Genomic DNA, 18,826 nt, shown 5'->3' with positions numbered 1-18,826 from the left:
TGCCTTGAACTCACAATGGTTATTATATGCAAAGACAGTTCATGATTAAAAACAGAAATTGATGTTAAACAATCAAACAATCAAATTCCAAAACAAATGACAGAAAGTGACAGAAAGCAGCATGGTACTGAAGTTACGAGTCACCTGTTTTAAGGAATGACTAACTAGAGTAGGAGTGAAGGGTGGAATCTGAACAGTATGAATTCATGAGTGACACAGAGAAAGTGAACAGGGGATTAGATGTTTGCTATCTCTTCTACTACAAGAATGAGTGGGTATCAAGTAAAGAATGCAAACAGCAGGTTCAAAACAACAGCAGATAATTCTTTGCACCAGACATAGTTCAGCTGAAAAATTCCCTGCACAGAAGGCTGTTTGAAGCATGCATGGGTTCAAACTACAACCGGACAAGGTAACAGAAGAAAATCATAGAAGGTTCTTCAAAACAAAGAACAGACATCTGGCTCAGGAAGTCTCCTCAGCAGATACCCACTGCTGATGGCTGTCAGGAATGGGATACTGGTTTGGACTGTCTGTTCCTGTATGGCTGCTCTGAGTGCTGGTCCACATTCTTCCCGATGGCAGCGATTATCTTCAGGGGTTCCCCATTCTTATCAGACAAATTACATGAGAGCCATAGGTACTGCTACACTTACACAGGGTCAAGGCTCTTGATACCCTATCAAATCAGGACATGTAAGCACTGCTACAGAGCAGCAGAGTAGAATTTCTCACATCAGTTACTGGTGTGGGACGGGAAAGCTGTGTAGGTTTTTATGGTTACAATCGTTAGTTAAATTTTAACCTTCAGACAACTGTCAGTGGAACAGAGTGTAATCAGCACACTGATCAAAATACAAAATGAGTCTTCACCCGTTTCCTCATATTATTACTGTAACTCCAAGATGCCCTGAACCCAGTCTGAAATCAGCCTCAGAGGAGCTGTGCAGTAAAACATGCTTATGCAACTACACTAGCTGCTTTTGTGTTTGCTAAAACAGATGTTTGTGTTTTTTAAAACATTAATTCTCGCACAACTATAATAGATTTTCAGATTGATGACATACTGAATAAATCAGTCTTTAATAAATAAATGGCTTTAATAATAACTGTGTGCCCTTGCGCTTTCAAATCCGAAGGATCAGCAAGAGTTCACCTGCTCCAGACAGCACTGCCCTTCCCCTCCTGAAAGCCGAGACTTGATGCCAACACCTTCCGTGCGGTGTAGCCTCACGAGGAAACACATTCATCGTCGCTCCCCGGGCGCTTCGGGGACGTGCTGAAGCACCTGTGCACCTCATTGCTTTGCTCGGGCATCTCACGAACCGAGCGCAAGCGGGACAGGAAAACACAGAGGAAGATCTCACCCGCAGGGTGAGCGGAGCAGCGGCGGCGGCCAGCAGGTGGGAATGGGTGGGGGGAATTTCGGCTGGGTGGGTCGGGGTGCTGCCGCAGCTCTGCCCGCAGAAGCGGCGGGGCGGGAGCCGCTCCCCGCCGCAGCAAGGCACGGAGGGGGATGTAGTCCGCGGGCGGCGGCGCGGGGCTGCCTACACTTCCCAAGGTGCCCGCCGAGCCGGGCCGAGCCGAGCCGAGCCGCGGCGGGACTGCGGGTGCCGGCACCTGCCGGCGGGGGCGGAGCGCGGCGCGGGCCCCGCTGCGCGGCGGGCGGGGACGGTGCCGGTGCCGCCCGCGGGGGCGCCGTGACGGGCGGCGGGGACGGGCGGCGGCGGCGGCGGCGCGGAGCGGAGCGGCCCCTCCTGCGCGCCATGAGCACCGGCACAGGTAGGCGGGCGCGGGGGGAACAGCCGAGACCCCCCGGTATTTGGGAAGGGGTCGTGGCCGCTGCCCCGCTGGGGTCCGTCACGTTGCCGCGCGGCTGCGCGCCGGGGCGCGGGCAGGGGCAGCCGGACGGGAATTGCTCACCTAAAAATAAAAAAAATCCCGAAAATATGTGAATATGTGTGTGTGTGGCTGGGGGGAGCTGCCGCTGCCGCAGCCTCGGGCGCTGCCCGGCGGGAGGGGCTGCGGCTGCCGCGGCGGTGCCGGGCAGCGGGACCCTGCGCGGGGCTCCAGCGGAGCCGCCCCTGCCCCGGGGCATCTCCCGCCTCTGCCCCGGGGCATCTCCCGCACCTGCCCCAGTCATCTCCCGCACCCCTGGCGGGAGCCCTGCGACACAGGCTGGGCCGTGTCCATCCCCGTGTCCATCCTCCTCGTCTCCCCTCCGGGAAGCCGTGGCACGGCTGAGGGTCTCGCCGCGGCTCCGCAGCCGAGGTGCGGGTGAGGGCGGCATCAGGCGGCATCAGGCTGCCACCCCTGCCCGCCCGGCATCCCGGGGGTGGGAGCACAGAGCTTTTCGGACGGGGATATTTGGGTTAAAAGCCTGGCCTTTTTTGCTGGCCGAGATAACCGTGGTGGTAGAGAAGGTGAAAATCAGGGATGTGCCATGGAGCCCTAGCTAGGATTGCCGCCCGGAGGGATCCAGTTGCCCAGGGCAATACAAAAGTAATTTATCCTGTGATACATGCAGGGTTTGACAACTGACTTCGAATTGTGTTTTCCAGCGGTTCGGTGTTCGTCTGCGTTGTGTGTCAGCGCGGGGTGGTTACTTCAGAGCACAGCTGATCGCAAAATATTACAGTCCTTTAGGCAAATGCAGGGTTGTGCATAGGGGAAAGGGGGGGCTTTGAGAGTTGATTGTGTATTTCCTTTCTGAGGGTAACTGTAGCTGTTAAATATACTCTTTACCACAACAACAGGCAAAGGCTGAATAGCTACAATTACGTGATGACTCTTTGTGTCAACATGCTTAATCATATCACATCCTCGCAGCGAGCCATATGGGAGCCTAGTGAAAATAGAGAGGAAGATGAGCTCCCGGGTAGGGCAGTGAGTGACCTGGGTTCAGGCACCTGCCGCAGACTTCAACTAAAAACCTAGTTTGGTATTTCCTTGGATTAGTTGATGGTGTACATATGTCCACGTGTGTCGACTGTCCACATTCTTGCATGGATGAAACATGTACTGCCAGCATTGCTGGTCCTCTCCGTGGAAGTGCCCAGGCCAAGGCAGGTGTGCAGGGGTGGAGGTGAGAGCAAAGTAAGCGTGTGTTACAGGGTGATTTGAACTGTATGTTAGAAATGCCAGATTTTTTGCTGTCTTTAAGGGCATCAAGGTGGTTAACACAGAAGGTAACATCTGCTTTGGAGATGATTATACTCCAGCACAGAATCCTTTCCTCAGTCACCTGGTTGCCATTTCAAGCTGAAGAATATGAAATGCTGTGAAACATTTAAATTCTCTAGTGGTAGAACTGAACCTAGTAGAGGGAATATAAGGTCCAAAGTTTTATGTCTATAATATTTTAAATGTCAATTAAATAGATTTTAAAGTTATATACCCAGTAGAGAAGTTAGTGCATAACACTAATGCAGAGGAGACTTGACACTATTCTATCTCAGTAATTGCAGCAAACACAGTGTAAATGAAATAGCAAAAATGAACAGTGCCAAGATAAAAATAACATCATGGGAAAAAAGAGAGTGGAAAAAACCCTGAGAGTTCTTAGCTCTCATTTGAAAGAATAACTGGCAGGTTTAGGGGTTTTGGTTTTAAGTATAGGGTTAGCTTCGATGTTTCCAAATTTTGATTTTGCATGTCTATGTGGGCTGTGTAAACAATTTGCGATCAATTTTCATGATAAATGAAATGTGAGGAGACCACATCTACTCAGAAAAATCAATGGAAGTTTTCCATTAACATCAATGGGACAAGTATTGTATGGCAAATTCAATGCCACAGTTTGTCTAAAATCACTATTTCCAAAAGATTTCCACCAAAATTACTATGGAAAGGCTGTAATTTCAGGTTTAGTGTTTACTGTAACAGAAGGATATTTCTGGTTCTGCAAAGAAAATAAGGGTGCAGTGTGGTATTAAAATCAGCTCCATGGAAGATTCAAAGAATTGCTGCACTGTTTGGTAATCCAGGAGAAATCCTCGATATTTCTTTTACTCTTGGGATGGAGTGGTGGATCTGTGCTTGTTACTCCAGAAATCTTGACTCAGTCTGTGTGTTCTGTTGTACCAAGGCAACACATTATTAGCTGTCTGTATCAAGAGAGTTTCAGGCGGTGCTGCAACACTGTCTTGCCATTTTAACTGTAAGATTTGACTGAAGTTAGATATAGAAGTGATTATATTTGGTAAATGTGAGTTTGTAACATATAGATACAGGTAATATAAAGTGGTTTAGTAGTATGTAGATTAAACCATCATTCTGTATTAATGGACTGCAGACTCACACTATAATTTTAAATCTAGAAAGTATATAATCATCTGGTATGGTAAGACACAGCTCAGATGCATTATTACATATGTTCTAATTAGATTTTTCCACATGCAATTTTCCTCAGCAACCTTCCATATACTTGTCATTGCTCTTGGCTTAAACTATTTCTAAAAAAGTGCCCATTTGCTGCTTTTTGTACATGGGAGATTTACATGGCATGGTTGTACTTTCAGGATTCTAAATGTACTTTTATAAGTTTATCATATGGTTATCAGTCTAATAATTTAGGTCTTTGCCATCCTGAAATCATAGCAAGAAGAACAGAGTAGGTTAAAAATTTGAGATTGAGAAAATGAGGTTCCCCTCAATTCCCAGAAATAGGGTAACATGGTGTCTACTATTTAAGTGCAAAAAAAGGAATCTCAGAGCTAATTACATACTAGGTGAATTATCTTAGATTAGATTAAATTAAATGTCGTGACACAAATTCACACAGCTATTTAGTCTTTAAACTATTATATTAAAGGGAAAATTTGATTGCATGGATCAGAGAACAGCTAATGGAGTATCACAACCCAAATGGAGCAGGAACAAAGTGGCTCTGGTTACAAAAGAGGTTATGCAGGTTGGTCACAGAGGGTCCAGCTCTGCTTAGGAGATGATTAATTCCTTTTCAAAGTTCCCATGCAAATAGGAATCCTCCCTAGAGACAACAGTTACGATTGTTTTGGACTATACTATGTTTTATAGTTAGATACAGCATTTTACTTTCAGCCTTTAATTTTGAGTACTGGTTAAAGAGAGCATTAAATTAATAGATAGGACCACCAAGAGATCAACTTGCTTTGGAGTTTGCCAACTAATGAAATGTGTTCAGCTTATAACATGCAATCTTACACATTTCATAATTGAACAAAACTAGAACAGCCTCATTTCATTGCCATTTTAGCCATGTTTCCCTGAAAAAATAAACAGTAACGCATATTTCCTGATGGCATTTTCTTCCTCTGATGTTGAATTGCATAGATTGTGTATAATTTCTTAGATTGTCAAAAATAGGAAGTCGTATCTTGGGATTCTCTAAGGTTTTGGGGGATTCTTTACAGCTCTTAAGAAAATAGTTTCAATTTAGTGTATGGCATCATGTTCTTGGATGGTGGAAAGATACAGCATGATTGGGAGAGGGTAAAGTAGGTCGGAAGAGATTATCAGGTGGTGGTATATCAGCTAGTAGCTCCTGACTGCAGGACCTCCTGTCTCCCCCAGGCCTTTATATGCTGCCCCAGCACTGCAGCACATCTCTGTAAGGGAGGCTAGTTCCCCTTAACAAAACCAAGATATTTGGCTTTCTGAGTGAGGTCTATTTCTTGTCTACTTGCCTGTTTGCAGTGCAGCATCTGTACAGAAACGAGCATCCTTCTTGGCTGGTATCTGTTTACATCTGATTGCTATTTCAATAAGATATTCAAGTAGTATACTTTCAGTTTTACTTCTCAGACATTAATGGCTTATGTACTTAATGTCCAATAATTATCATTGTCATAAGAACATAGAGGGCTAAGAAATGCAAAGGAAATTGAAAAATTAAAGCACGGCAATTGAGGTAACCCTTTCCCTCTCTTGCCTTCTTCTATGCAATGGGCTGACCAACATTCAAGGAGAAGTGAGGAAACCTTGATTTTAGTTTTGCCCAGTTTGACAAACCATTCCCCCTCCACACTGTGCAAATTCAGACTCTAGCAATGGAAACACATCTCTCCTGATTACTGTTAACTTTAAGCTCACTACTGCATTTTCCAGTCCTGCTAGGGGTTTACTGGTCTATTAACCCACCTTTGGACCTTGGGTTCTCCAACCAAGCATCCAGCACTTGCAATAATGAATTGAATGTATTTGTGTGGAAAGAGACTGTGCTGCATGGGGCTTTTAGAAGCAGAGCTCTGGGAGCATCAGGGTGAGAGGAGGCCCAGCCAGCAAAGCTGGGTCTCTGCAAAAGTCCAGCATAGATGGAGGGCAGTGCATGGGCCTTGGACATTATTGGACAATTTGCTGGCTCGCTGTCTGCATATTTAAATATAACCTTAAGGCAAATATTTCTGAATTTAGAGTATTTCCTGTGTCAAGATCCATTAGCAGCGTGTCAAGGTCCATAACTGTTATCGTCTGAAACGCTGGAGTGGTTTTTTTCACAGCTTATTAGTTGATGTCCGTGCTCTGAAATCTAGATGGAGTATTGTTTTGCACAAAGCTTGGTTATTTATCTTTCCATTTTAGAAAAGGAATGTGTAATGAATAAAAACTTTGTTCAGTGAATATTTCTGTCTGGTTTAGGAACCATTTTTCTCCCTTTTCTCTGTAAAATTAAATCCTTCTTCTACTGGCATTAGTCAAATTGATTAATAACTTTATTTTGAAGAGTCTGCTGATCCTATAGGACAAGTTGCTTGATCTTGTGATGTTGAAGGAAATCAAAGTCTGAATGCAGTTGGCCATGAAAGATATACATTCCTGAATTGCAAGAGATCACTAGCGATATTTTACTATTTTAAATATTTTAAATGTTCTTAATACAGGGTTTTGGGTTTCATGGGGGTTTTTAATTGGTTTTTTGGGGTTTTTTTTTTGGTTGCTACTTAGAAACTGTTATTTTTAGATTTAAGTAATGCTGTCATTGTGAAACAATAACAAATTGCCGTTGCTCCTTATGGTGGATATTAAGCACAAGTGTATTATCTTGGTTATTACTGTATGGTAGCTGCTCACAAATACAGCAACCCGTTCCTTGGAAGTTTTAAGTACCTCATCTTTTGGTTCGTTTCTTGCATGAGGCACTATGATTCTATCAGAAGAGGATGAAATGTGATTGTCCCACATTCTTCCTCTTCCCTCTTGCCAAGTTCATTTGAACTTCAGGGGAAAAAATCCATCACCCATATTATTTTATGGAATGAAGCAGCTGAATACAGTGTAAAATGGAGCACTAAGTGTACAGTAGTTGTGTTCCTTCAATTCTGTTTCAGGCGATAGGAAAGTAAAATCGAATAGCTGTGATACTGTTTGTGTGGTAACATTCATGGTGAAGTAGAAGGAGTTAAAGTTTGATGCATATCATATGAAAAACAAGCCACAGAAGCTGTTCTGCTGAAGTGTCATGCAAGTGCTTTTGTCACTTTAAAAAATAGGTCATCTACTTCCTTCTCATAAGTATTTGACTTAGAGATTCATGGATAGCAGGGAATTTCAGAAGTAATGCATAATGCAGTTTACTAGTTGATGTCTAAATATGTACTGGGATCTTATCTGCTGAGCAGCTCTCAGTGGGACTGAATGAACGGGCTGCCTTGTTTGCAGGGATTTGGAGAGTTCTTGGTCAGAGACCACTTTGGGTTTTTTTCTTCCCTTGTTTTTACCTCTGTCAAAGAGTTTACTGAGGTACATTTATAAATCCCATATTGCTGTAAATATTGCAGTTTAAAATTGTGTGAATGGTCTACAAACCATGAAAAGTATTTTTACAGTTTCCCCTTTGTTTTCATGTCAGTTATTTTCATTTACTTTGGTCTGTTTACAAATTGTTATAATTTCATCCTGTTGATGCTCTCAGTATTGCAAACTCAGCTGGGACCTGCAGGTCAAAAAGGTTTTTCTGTTCTTTACCTTTTAGCAGCGCACTGAGGCTTTTTGATAGAGTACAGCTGACAAGTTTGGCTTCATGGACTCTTGTTGGGTTGGCCTTGCTGTGGTGTTTCCTTTGGCTTTGCAATTCCAGCAGCATGAAAGCAGTCATTTGGTTACAGTTTTAGATGCAACATAGATACAGAGGATCTAATCTTTAAGATTGCATATATAATTGTGTAGGGCACTGAGACCAAAGGAAACCATAGAAACAGGCTGTGCTGCCACTATTACCCTTGATGACAGGAAAACGGGAATGGAAAACGGTTTTCAGCCAAATCCCTTAGCCAGGATACAAGGCAATCGGGAACAGCTGGGGCTGTGTATGTGTGTACCGCGAGTTGTAGCGAGTGTCTGGCAGTGACTCCAGCACCTCACCCCTGTGACTCGCACATATGCTCTCCATTCTGCTGTCTGTTAACCTGGCTGTAAATCAGGCTCAAGAAGTGCCAATTGCAGGGTTTGGGCCTGTGCTCTGAGCCTCGGTGTGCTTGGCAGCTCCTGCCCTGCTTGGACTAAATAACAGCCCCGTGCTCTGCTCTGGGCTTCAGGCAGCAGCAGAACTGTGCCGGGGCACAGGTTGTAGGTAAATGCTGGTGATAAGGGAGCAGAGTTGGTTTGTTTTGAATCTCTCCATGACTAATAGTGTACACTCAGCTATGATGTTCCCACCTGCCTGGGTTTATGCAGTGAGCACAATGGGGGAAGCTGCTGTGTACTTCTCTTGAGTGTGTGGCATGCACGGAGATGTGGTGGAGCAGTCTGCTCTTGTTCCACCCAGAGGAGAGAAGGCCAAGGGTAATTGACTTGTGGTCTTCAACTCCCTAATGGGTGGGTGAAGGGCAGATACAGCCAAGCTCCTCTCACAGGGGCATGAGGCAACAGTCAGGAGGGGTAGCAAGGGAAATTCATGCTGGTCATAAGGAAAAGGGAAAGCCCAATGAGAGTGCCTGAACCCTGGAGGAGGGTGGCAGAGAACCTGTGAAATCTCCAGCTTCTGAGATTTTCGAAATTTAATAGGACAAGTTGCTCCAGCATTTGCCAAACTTTGAAGAGTTGACCTGCTTTCAGCTGGACCTCTGGGCAGCTTGTCCAAAATTTTCTGTGGGTATTTGAAACCATCCTTAAGCGTGACTGCAGAGCTTCTGCTGTGCTGCTGCGGAGATCTATGGGCAGATTGTTTTGTGTGGCCATTTACCAACTAGTGTTTCTGGATGTGTTTTGATGGCTCATTCCTGACTTGGAAAATTGGAGAAAAGCTATTGTCAGCTGCACGTATGAACGCTTGTAAGCTTTCATGCACCAGACCTTAGGGAGAAACAGGGTTTTTGTACCACAAACGTGTTGAACAGTTGCCTAAAGATGCAGACCTCTCCTGTGGGTTATGTTTGTGCAGCTGCAGAGCCCCTCCTTGACTGGGACAGAGAGTTTGATATGAAAATCTAGCTTCTCTATCACTACTGGGACTTCGATAAGTGCTAAGCATCCTTCACCCATGAGTGAAATCAGTGTGAACTGCAGAGTGTTTTATCTCTCTGAAACAGGGCATATATTTATGTGCCTTCATATGGAATTAGATGTAAATATTTTAGCATCTTTATTCTAATAGCCATGGGTTTTCATGGTACAAAGCTAAGATAACAAGCATTTCACACACTGCCTTAATGTGGTCGGCAAGAGAATAACCAAAGCTGTTCTAGCACCTTCTTTAAGGCTTCTGTCCATGTGCACCATGAGACCTTTAGTAAAAAACCTTAGTGTTCCAGTTTACTGACATTTACGACATTGTCGTTACTTAAGATCATCACACTGTCTGTACCAGCTCAGACTGAATGTCTGTGGCTCAGTAACATTTCCAGCTGTGCCTATCATCCTGACCTGGGAACTAACAATGACAGTGGCTGTGTCCATCTTGGTCTTGGATGTTTTTCAAGATGGTACTAAGGGATACATCACCTGAGATGATGAATTTTAGCTCATTTTTGGTAGTGTGGCCTAAATTTAATTGAATGCAGAAAGCCAGCTTAACAGACTTCTATTTATATCTTAGTAGAGCTTCATGTCTTAAGAGAGCTACCCAATGACACTGCTGTAGATTTGATTTTGTCTGTATTATTAACAGGATTTGACCTGAGGCTAAAACCTAGGTTGTACTGAGAACCCTTAACTCCTATTATTTCTAAACTTTGGGGTTAAATAATCTTTCTGGGCTGAAGTGATATGCTACATTTTGATAAAACCTGCTGAAGCGATAGGCTCATGTTTTTTCATTTCTTTCCACAGATCTATAATTTTAACTTGCGATATGCCTGTGCTTTCTTCCAAGGTCAAAGCTGATTTTCCATGGGAACAACACAGGCTGTGTCCTGTGAAGTATATGAGACTGACATTAGGGTAGTGCTGCCAGCTCTGAAGAAATGCTTGGCTGGGCTTTCTGCATCTTGTCTCTGAAGCACATAAGGTCTACATGGATCTAGAAGTGTGCCATAGTCATGCCTGTTTTAGAAAGTGGCAAACAGCACGAGCTGCAAATTTAAGTTGGCAGAAGAAGCCTGGCTGTTAAGCTAAAGCTGTCAGAAACTGCCTTAATGTTGGTTGGATACTCGATTTACCTGTTCTGTTAAGAATTAGAAAGGCAGCTTCTCAGAGCCTTTCTAAATACAAAGATATTTAATATTTTTTGAAATATATAGAAATTCTATATGTTGGAGACAGTCCTAGCTTCCATTCTAGCAATTTGGATATCATACATGTATTTCTTAAGGTCAGTAATTATTTATTTATTAGAGCGATGGATGCTTTCAGTATAGCTTTTTGCACCGTGGGCATCAAAATGCAATAAGATTTCAGTTCTAAATTTCATCTTTTATTCTGGTTACTTATTTAAGCTATTTTTGAGACGTTGTCTAGGTTATAGGTCAAATTCAGTTGCTAAGTCATCTGATCCTCTACTACTTCTCTATATAAGCGGTTGTTTTCACTCACATATGCCAATACTGAGTTGTTTGCAAAAGCAGAGCTGTCTTCCCTCAAGACAATAAAAGGTAATGAACCTATTGCTTACTGTGACAGTCCATTTCTGTGCTATCATATTTCTTGCTTAGAAAATGCTGTACTGGTTTATTTTTTGGTAGTAAAATAATAATTTTCTTTTTTCCCCTAATAGAACCTATTTTCTGTAAGTGAACCTGTGAATCTGTTTTAAGGAGTTGCACATCCAAGTGTTGCTTACCAAGACCTTAGCAGTGGGTAAACAGCAAATCTTGACATGTTTAAGTGAGATTCCTACTCTTAGCTTGTCTTGTGGCTCTGTGCTGTGGATCTGGAAGGCAGACCATGGAAAGGACTGAAGTTTAAATAGCCCCTGTGAATTTTCTAGGGAAATTGTTGTAACTGTGCTGTGGGGAAAAAAGATACTGAATGGAAATTATTTTCACTGCATTTGCATTATGGCACTATGAAGAATTAACAGTTACCAAAGAACCTGTATTGGTCCCAGGGTACTTGGCATTTCACCTGGACAGCTGTGTATAGCACTGGAGCAGTGGGGAGGGAGGACTTTGGATGGGCGGTAAGAGCTGCACATCCGTAAGAGCCACAGTACTGACTCTTAAACAAGTCCCCCTACATGTTCCACTCCTTTCTGCCTCTGGGCTGCAATCCCTTCTGCTGCTTCCAGGATGACCCTTGCATCTCACTGACAGTTTTAAAATCTCTTTCTATCAATTTATTTCAGCTTTTTGTTGCATACTTCTGTGTAAGCGTCCTGAAATGATATGCCCTAAAGAAAGCATTAATGCAATAAAAAATTGGAAAACTTTTAAATGGAAATAATGTAATTAGTAGGGTAATTGCTGTTATTTTAATATTCCATGTATTTTTTTCGGACTGCAGTTTATATTGTTTGTAAACTATTGGGAGATGATGTTGTTTCTGGCTTTGTATCATATATAAAGAGTTGTAGTATTTTTAGTCTCAAACTAAAAGATAACATCTTCTCTAAGAAAATTCTGCCATATTTTGCAGGAACCCCTTCCTTTTTTGATAGGACGTATCACTTCACATTTATATTCACTGATGTCAGGGTTTCTTTTGGTAGAATTTCATTATGGTACTGTTGGTGCTGCATATTTTTATAAATATATTTAGCTTTTTAATAGTATTTTTGATCAATTGACTGCAAAGCTCTCACAAGAGAAGGGGATTTGCTTGTGCACACAGGAGAACTGAGAAGAGATTCGTGACTTGTATTTGATAGGATTAGTCAAGAGGACAAGAATCTGAAATACCAAAGTCTGAATTAAATGTTCCTTCAGTTAGGTCACTCTGACTTTACATGTATAAGACTTAATACATTTTGGGTTATTTTTGGCATTGGCATGGGTGGCTGACATTTGTTGGTAAATGTAAGAAAGGAAAACAAAAGGTTAATTTGTTTTCCATCTTTCACTAAGTTTTGAAAAATAATATCTCGTCCTCAGCTTGTCCAACAGCTCAAGGATAGGAGGAAGGAGGGAAGAGTTGGGCTTGTGAAAACCAATTGCAATAAAGCCAGTTGCCTGCTGCTAACTCCACGTCCCTGGCAGCCGAAATATTCCTGCCCTTGATTTTTGTTTCTCTCTGGATCATGTCAACAAGGAGATTTCATTTGAAAAAAAAAATCAAGACTGCAGCTGATGTCACCCATCAGATAAGATTGCACATGTAAAATACTTAAACAAGGAATAAAAAGCACTAGAACCTAACTCTGGAAAATGTGTGGGGTTTTTTATTTTTACGCGGTAGGAAAAGGCAGCACGTAGTGGCACCCAAGCTGAGAGTGTGCAGCCCCACCAAGGAATCTCTGCAGCCCACAGTGACGCCTGTCCCAGCAGACCCTTGCCAGCAGCTGTTACTGTCACTTGCCAGCTCTTTAAAGCTCTTTAAAGGTGGCATTATGTGGCAAAGAGATAACATGCAGCTTTTTCCTCTGGAGGCAGGCTTAAGTTAATATTTCCCCAAAGGCCAGTGTTATGGATAAGTGTAGCAAAGTGGAAAAGCCCTGGGTTTCTCTCTGCTCACCCATCTCCCTTTCCCAGCTGGGCAGGGAAGCTGAGGATTTAGGCAACTTTCCAATTTTTCAGTTTCTGCAACTTTCATCAGTTACAATCACATGGATACCATAGGTAATTTGGAAAATATTTGTGATCCATTCCGGGTCACACTGATAACACCTGACAGCTTTTGTATCCCCCAGTGACCTGAAAGCAGAGTTTTGGGAAGAAGATTATTTCAGTCCTGGGGGCTGGTACTGAGTTGAGCTTGTTTACTTCAGTACATTTGTTTTGAGTACATTTACTTGAGTACATTTAGATAAAGTGGACCTACTCCAAGCCACACATGGCACTCCTGTTTAAAAGACATTGAAACAACCAAGTTCATCTTAAAAAAAATCTGACCCACGGGCACACTGATTGTGCCCTCACGCTCCCTTTGTGGAAATATCAGGTTCCTATGTTCATTTGTTTGTCAGCAGGTTTTGATCATTTCATCGTTCCAGAAGAGTGTCACTGCTGGTATAGTTTAAGACTGGGGGGAAATCATCTGCATAATGAGAACCATTCCAAGGAGAGGTAGAGCAGACAGGTCACACTGGAGGTGCCTGCTGGGGAACAACGCAGGGTGGTTATGAAAAACTGCATTGCTTAACACGTTAGTTAGAAGCCTTTTGTCAACATTGGGCTTTTGTTCCAGAGGAGGCTCCCAGTGGGTTGTGCCTGCACCCATTGTGCAATGGGCCATTGTAGTCTGAGTGGTTGTTTGCCCACCATCAAGTTGAATGAGCCTGGTATAAAGAAAAATGCAGACAGGTATTTCTTTGCAGGAAATTCTCACTATTGTACCATATCAGGCTTTAACTGGGCTTCCAACCACAGAAGCATGTTTCAGAAGCTGTATTTTTAAAAGTGTACTCCAAAATTCAGATTTTATATTATAGTTTAAGAAGTTCATGAGGATTACTTACAGAGCTCTTGGTATGACCCCACTGGTGAAGCAGCAGCCAGCCTGAAGCCTGCAGTGCCTGTAAGAAAGGCCTGTCCCAGTGCAATGCCTTACCCCAGAGCATCAGGGTAAGGCACTGGCAAGTTAAATGTGTCTTACGTGTGCCCAGGGAGTCTCCAGAAATCAGAAGTGCTAATGCGAGGGATGCTGACTTATCAAAGGAGTGCAGCTACATGCAAGAGGATTAATTTTACTAACACATCCTTGTGGTTCGTCAAGCTAATAAGGCTCTCCAACATCTCATGTGAATTCACAAAAGAGTTCAATTCAGTGGACTTCATATTGCTCCTTCAGTTTGAAATGTACATCATTCATCTTTACAGCTTGGAATTCCTCATTCGTAGTGCTCATCATAAGATTTTAAAAATTATTCTAAAATTGATTCCTTAAAAGTTTTTAAGATTAATAATTTTCAAATTCAAGTCTAGATACACTCTCACGTATAATCTCATTGAAGCATAGGGAACCATGTACTTATGTAAGAAATAAAACTTCATTCTGTAGCTATTAAAAGCTTCCCCTTACCTTAGAACTGAAATTTTGAAGTTTGAATGAAACTTTGAAAAACTTTGATTCAAATAAGAATATTTTGGATTCTTTTTAATATTATTACTCAGATACAAGTTCCAAATATAGCTTTGATCAACTTTCTTGTGCAGACATAGTAACTAAGCTGTTATTCCCTAAACTCCCAGAGCCCCTTCATCTATGAACTATTGTGCTGCAAATTATTAACGGAATACATTAGTCTAGAAGTTTTGTCTGCATCTGTCTTATATAATTTAATGCAAATAAAATATGCTTGGACACTAAATGTTCATTTGTGATATTAGTTCTGTTTATTCAGCTTGAGGAAACTGAAGGTGAAGTTAAGAGTACACTTAAAAAAATGTAGGTAGGAAATCCAGGAAACAGGTTTTAATTATGATTTAAAATGAAATGAACAAATAAGTCTAGAATAAAATTATAAAAGATTGCTGTAGGTTGCTGCAGTGGTACATTAACATACTAAACTATTTAGAGTGTGACACATTTTCCACATCAGAATTAAACAAATAGCAGCTTAATACGTTAAGTCATTTCAGTGACATCTGCTCTGTCAGTTGCCCACAGGCTGGAAAAGGAAGTATTATGGCAAAAGACACAGATGGATCCAGCAGCTCAGGATTTGCTCCAAGTGGTGGAGGGCTGGGGGCCAGTTTTGGGTCCCTTGGTACCAGTCATGTTGGTGAGATGCTTTTGGCCCCTGCATTGGTTTGGTATGAGATGCTCAGCTAAGGGCATTATCACCACTGTCCTATTTCCCCCACCACATCAATAAAATCAGTGAGTGGAACAAAGAGGCCGTTTCTGCTGTTTCCAAGAGGAATTTCACATACTGTGGGAGTATTTTTTCTTTTTCTTTTTTTTTTTCCCTGAATATTTTTTCCTTTCCTTGGGGCTGCACTGGTGAGTGGAACTGCCCTGCTTTGTCCGTTATTCCCAACACCCTGAGAATGTGGCTTCACACCAAAACTCATGTGATTGGCGTTCTTTCTCCAAAGCAAGGTATTGTAGTGTATCTCTAGGACTATAAATGATCTTATGCTTAAAAAAAAAATAAATTACTGTAGTATCATCGATTTACTAGATAGTATACAAACAGAAGCAAAAACCTTATGAAAATCCCTGAGATCTATCAATTAGGCTATATATGAACACAAGACAATTAAGATAAAAATCACAAGCAGTAGCATCCATAATCTTAAATCAGAATACAAGTTGGAGCCTCTTTTCTACCTTTGGATTTTATTTATGTTGTTCATACTGGAAGGGGATGAGGAGACTTTATAAAATGTTAAAAACTTTTAAATCTTTTTTGCAACTATGACAACTAGAACCAAATTGTGATTGCTGCACAATCACATCACCCAGGGATGGTACTTAATCTAAAATATCAAGTATTTCAGGGCTGTGATAGAAAGTGAGGCTTAACAATACTTCTTATATTGCAGTCAAAACTCCCAGAGCTCCAATATGGAAGAGTCAGCCAAAATTCACAGTGCAGCCAGATTAGCAGTGTTAATCACATTTCCTGTTCTCTAAATTGCAAGGAATCTGTGCAGGGTGTAGAGGCTGGAAACTGGATACCTGTGCAGTAATGCCTGTGTGTGACCCACAGGATATGTGGTTAGGTGGGATTGGTATTTACTGTCTCAACAAAATCCCTACTTCCAAGGCAAAATTGCAATGTCAAATGTGTAACTTTGTAAGCCACCTTGGGTTTTTGTATGTTTGATGTGTGCATAGTTTTGAAAAGACAACTTGGCTGCTCTAGTTCGTTGTGACTTCTTGGTGGTGGGATCACCAAGGTCACTGTATATCTAATACTTGGTTTGTAGGGTCAGTTCTCAGGCCAGGCTGCTGCAACTCTGCATGTTTGTTGTGACTGGTAGCACTGTGGGAACAAGAAATTTCTTATGATATTTATATATCTATAAAATAAAAGTAATTAATGTAGCTATTTACACATAAGTGTGTCTGAAATTAGCTTCTATTCTTTTAGAATGCAATGGTCCAAAACTACATGTTCAGATCAGAAATGTTGACCCCCCCACACACAGGGTATTCCAAGTTGCATTATGGCAGATCCAGATATAGAAGAGTTTTGCTTTATTACTTAGTATTACAATACTATGTTTACACGAAGCCTAGCCATGATGATGACAATACTAATGGAAAGTGGCCTTGTAAAAAAACCTGGATGGGCAAAGATGCTGTGAGTTAAGGGTGCTCAGCAACACTGAACACCCGGTCACTTTCTGAACGATGCAAGACACGGCTTTGGAAGGCTAATTGTTAAAGTGTGTGTCCTCTCGCACTTGTGACAGTGTTCACGTTAGGAATTTTAGGGAGTTGTGTTTCACTCTCATGCCACAGTCCTGTTACTGGGATGAAGTGAAGCATGTCCATGGACAGGCTGCCTGGATGGGCAGAGGCTGGGAGGAGAAAATCCTCCTGCAGGAGCCAGGCTCCTTTGGGAGACTGGGGGAGAACATCAGTGTCTTCATGTCTTAGTGATGGGCTGTAGCGAAGATGGACCCAGACTCTACTCAGAAGTGTGTGGCAAAAAGCTGAGAGTCAACCCCGTGGCAACTTTCAACATTGCAAGTTCTGATTAGATATAAGAGGAAACAAAATTCCCAAGAGGGTTCTAAAGCACTGGAGCAGGGAAAAGGTGGCCTTACATCCTTGGAGGTTTTAGATTTGGACAGGACAAGGCCCTGGGCAACCTGATCTGGTGGGATCTGCACTGAGGAGGAGGCTGGACTAGATGACCTCCAGAGGTGCCTTCCAACCTAAATTATTCTGGTTCTAAATATAGTGTGTGGGAGTGCTAAACTTGGCTTCGGCATGATTAAAATTACATTTAAAGCTAAAGCAGGACAGCAAGACAATGCTTCTGGGACTCTTGTGCAGCACTTCCAAAAAATACAAACACACGTACATTTTCAGTGGAAGCTCAGTTCTGAAGCATAATGATGTACCAGTTGAGAGTTATGTGGCAATTTTAAAACCATCGGACTGTGTGTGATGCTTGGATGCACTTTTTAAGGGGTCAGATTTATTTCTACAGGTCATAAACTGAGCAGCTGAATGGATTTGAGGCTTCTAACTCCAATCTGGGACAGATAATTAAAAGATCTAATCTCTTGTACAGCTGACCTAAAAGTAAAGACAATATAGTTCCAGTAGTCTGTAGATTTGCTGCATAGGAGAGTACACAGCTTCTCACTTAGTAATGTAGTATGTTCTTAGTACAACTAGGCCAGTTTTGAGATAGTCTCTTGATTTAAAATTGAATTTGGGACTGTCATTTTCTTTGGACTGAATGTAAAATATACAGGGAATTCCTAGGCAGGAGAGGTAGAATCTCAGTAGTAAAAAACTGTCTGTAAAATGGTAACCTAAAAACATACTAAGAGAGAGGAGCTTTTTAAAAAAAAATTAGAGCAATTTTGAGTTTAAAAAAGCAAACTTTATTACATTTTCTAATTATATCCATACCTAAAACTAATAAGTGGATTGATATGTACCAGAGTTTAGGATTCACATAGAAGTATTAAAGCTTTTGACTAAGTCTGAATGTGTTTGAAAGGTTTTGGATCAGTGCTTTAAGTAACAGTAATTAAATTTTACTGCATGAGTAGAAGAATACACTTTAAAGTGATAGTTATAATTCTACCTTTGTACAAATGTAATCTCACTGGTTAAAAAGGGAGCATACAGAATGAATGAAAAATTCCATCTCAGAAGCTTTCAGTGTGATAATAATGAGTTTATTTTCTGTCTTTTCCCACTTTCTGATAATTATTAACTGTCTAAATATGGAAATGGGAAATCTGTCAGCCTGCTGGAGCATCCTTGGGGACTGCTGTTATAGTGCTACAGAGCTGGGCACATAGGCTGGCTGTCTGGAGGACAAAGAGATGACTTACAGCAATTTTCCTTTACCCTTACCTGCTGCTAAGTGGAACTCACAACTGGAATTGGCCTAATCAATGTGTAAATAAGTGCTGATTACACCTATGTGGTGTAACCATCCTAGCAGACTGTCAGTAGTGGGTCTGATGGCATGAATTAGGTGGCAGATTTGACCTGTAATTGGGAGGAAAGTTAAATGGAGGCTTAAAAGAAGCAAACTGTGAAGTGTGGCAGAAAATGTTCTTGAACTAGAGGTTAGAGGTGCAGGAAGTCTGCTGTTTTCTCAAGTGCCATTCTGAATGGCACTGTATTAGTGGTGTATTTTTAAATAAAGATAATATTATTATTGTGTGTATAG

The 18,826-nt window shown here is 41.9% G+C and overlaps 1 protein-coding gene across 1 annotated transcript in view; it reads left to right on the top strand.

Annotated features, from left to right (window-relative positions):
• Positions 1-1,078: 1,078 nt before the first annotated feature.
• ABLIM2 (actin binding LIM protein family member 2) overlaps positions 1,079-18,826 on the top strand; it is a 139,466-nt gene continuing 121,718 nt past the window's right edge. Inside the window, 4 exon segments of the mRNA XM_051798339.1 lie at positions 1,079-1,195; positions 1,197-1,283; positions 1,285-1,695; positions 1,698-1,782. Coding sequence (XP_051654299.1) covers positions 1,094-1,195; positions 1,197-1,283; positions 1,285-1,695; positions 1,698-1,782 — 685 coding nt within the window. The 5' untranslated portion in view covers positions 1,079-1,093.

The sequence above is a fragment of the Manacus candei genome, unplaced genomic scaffold (assembly GCF_025592945.1).
Source record: "Manacus candei isolate 608988 ecotype Guabito, Panama unplaced genomic scaffold, ASM2559294v1 h1tg000048l, whole genome shotgun sequence".
Classification (NCBI taxonomy): domain Eukaryota; kingdom Metazoa; phylum Chordata; class Aves; order Passeriformes; family Pipridae; genus Manacus; species Manacus candei.
The sequence above is the reverse complement of the archived record's forward strand: the minus strand, read 5'-3'. Positions and strand labels throughout refer to the sequence as shown.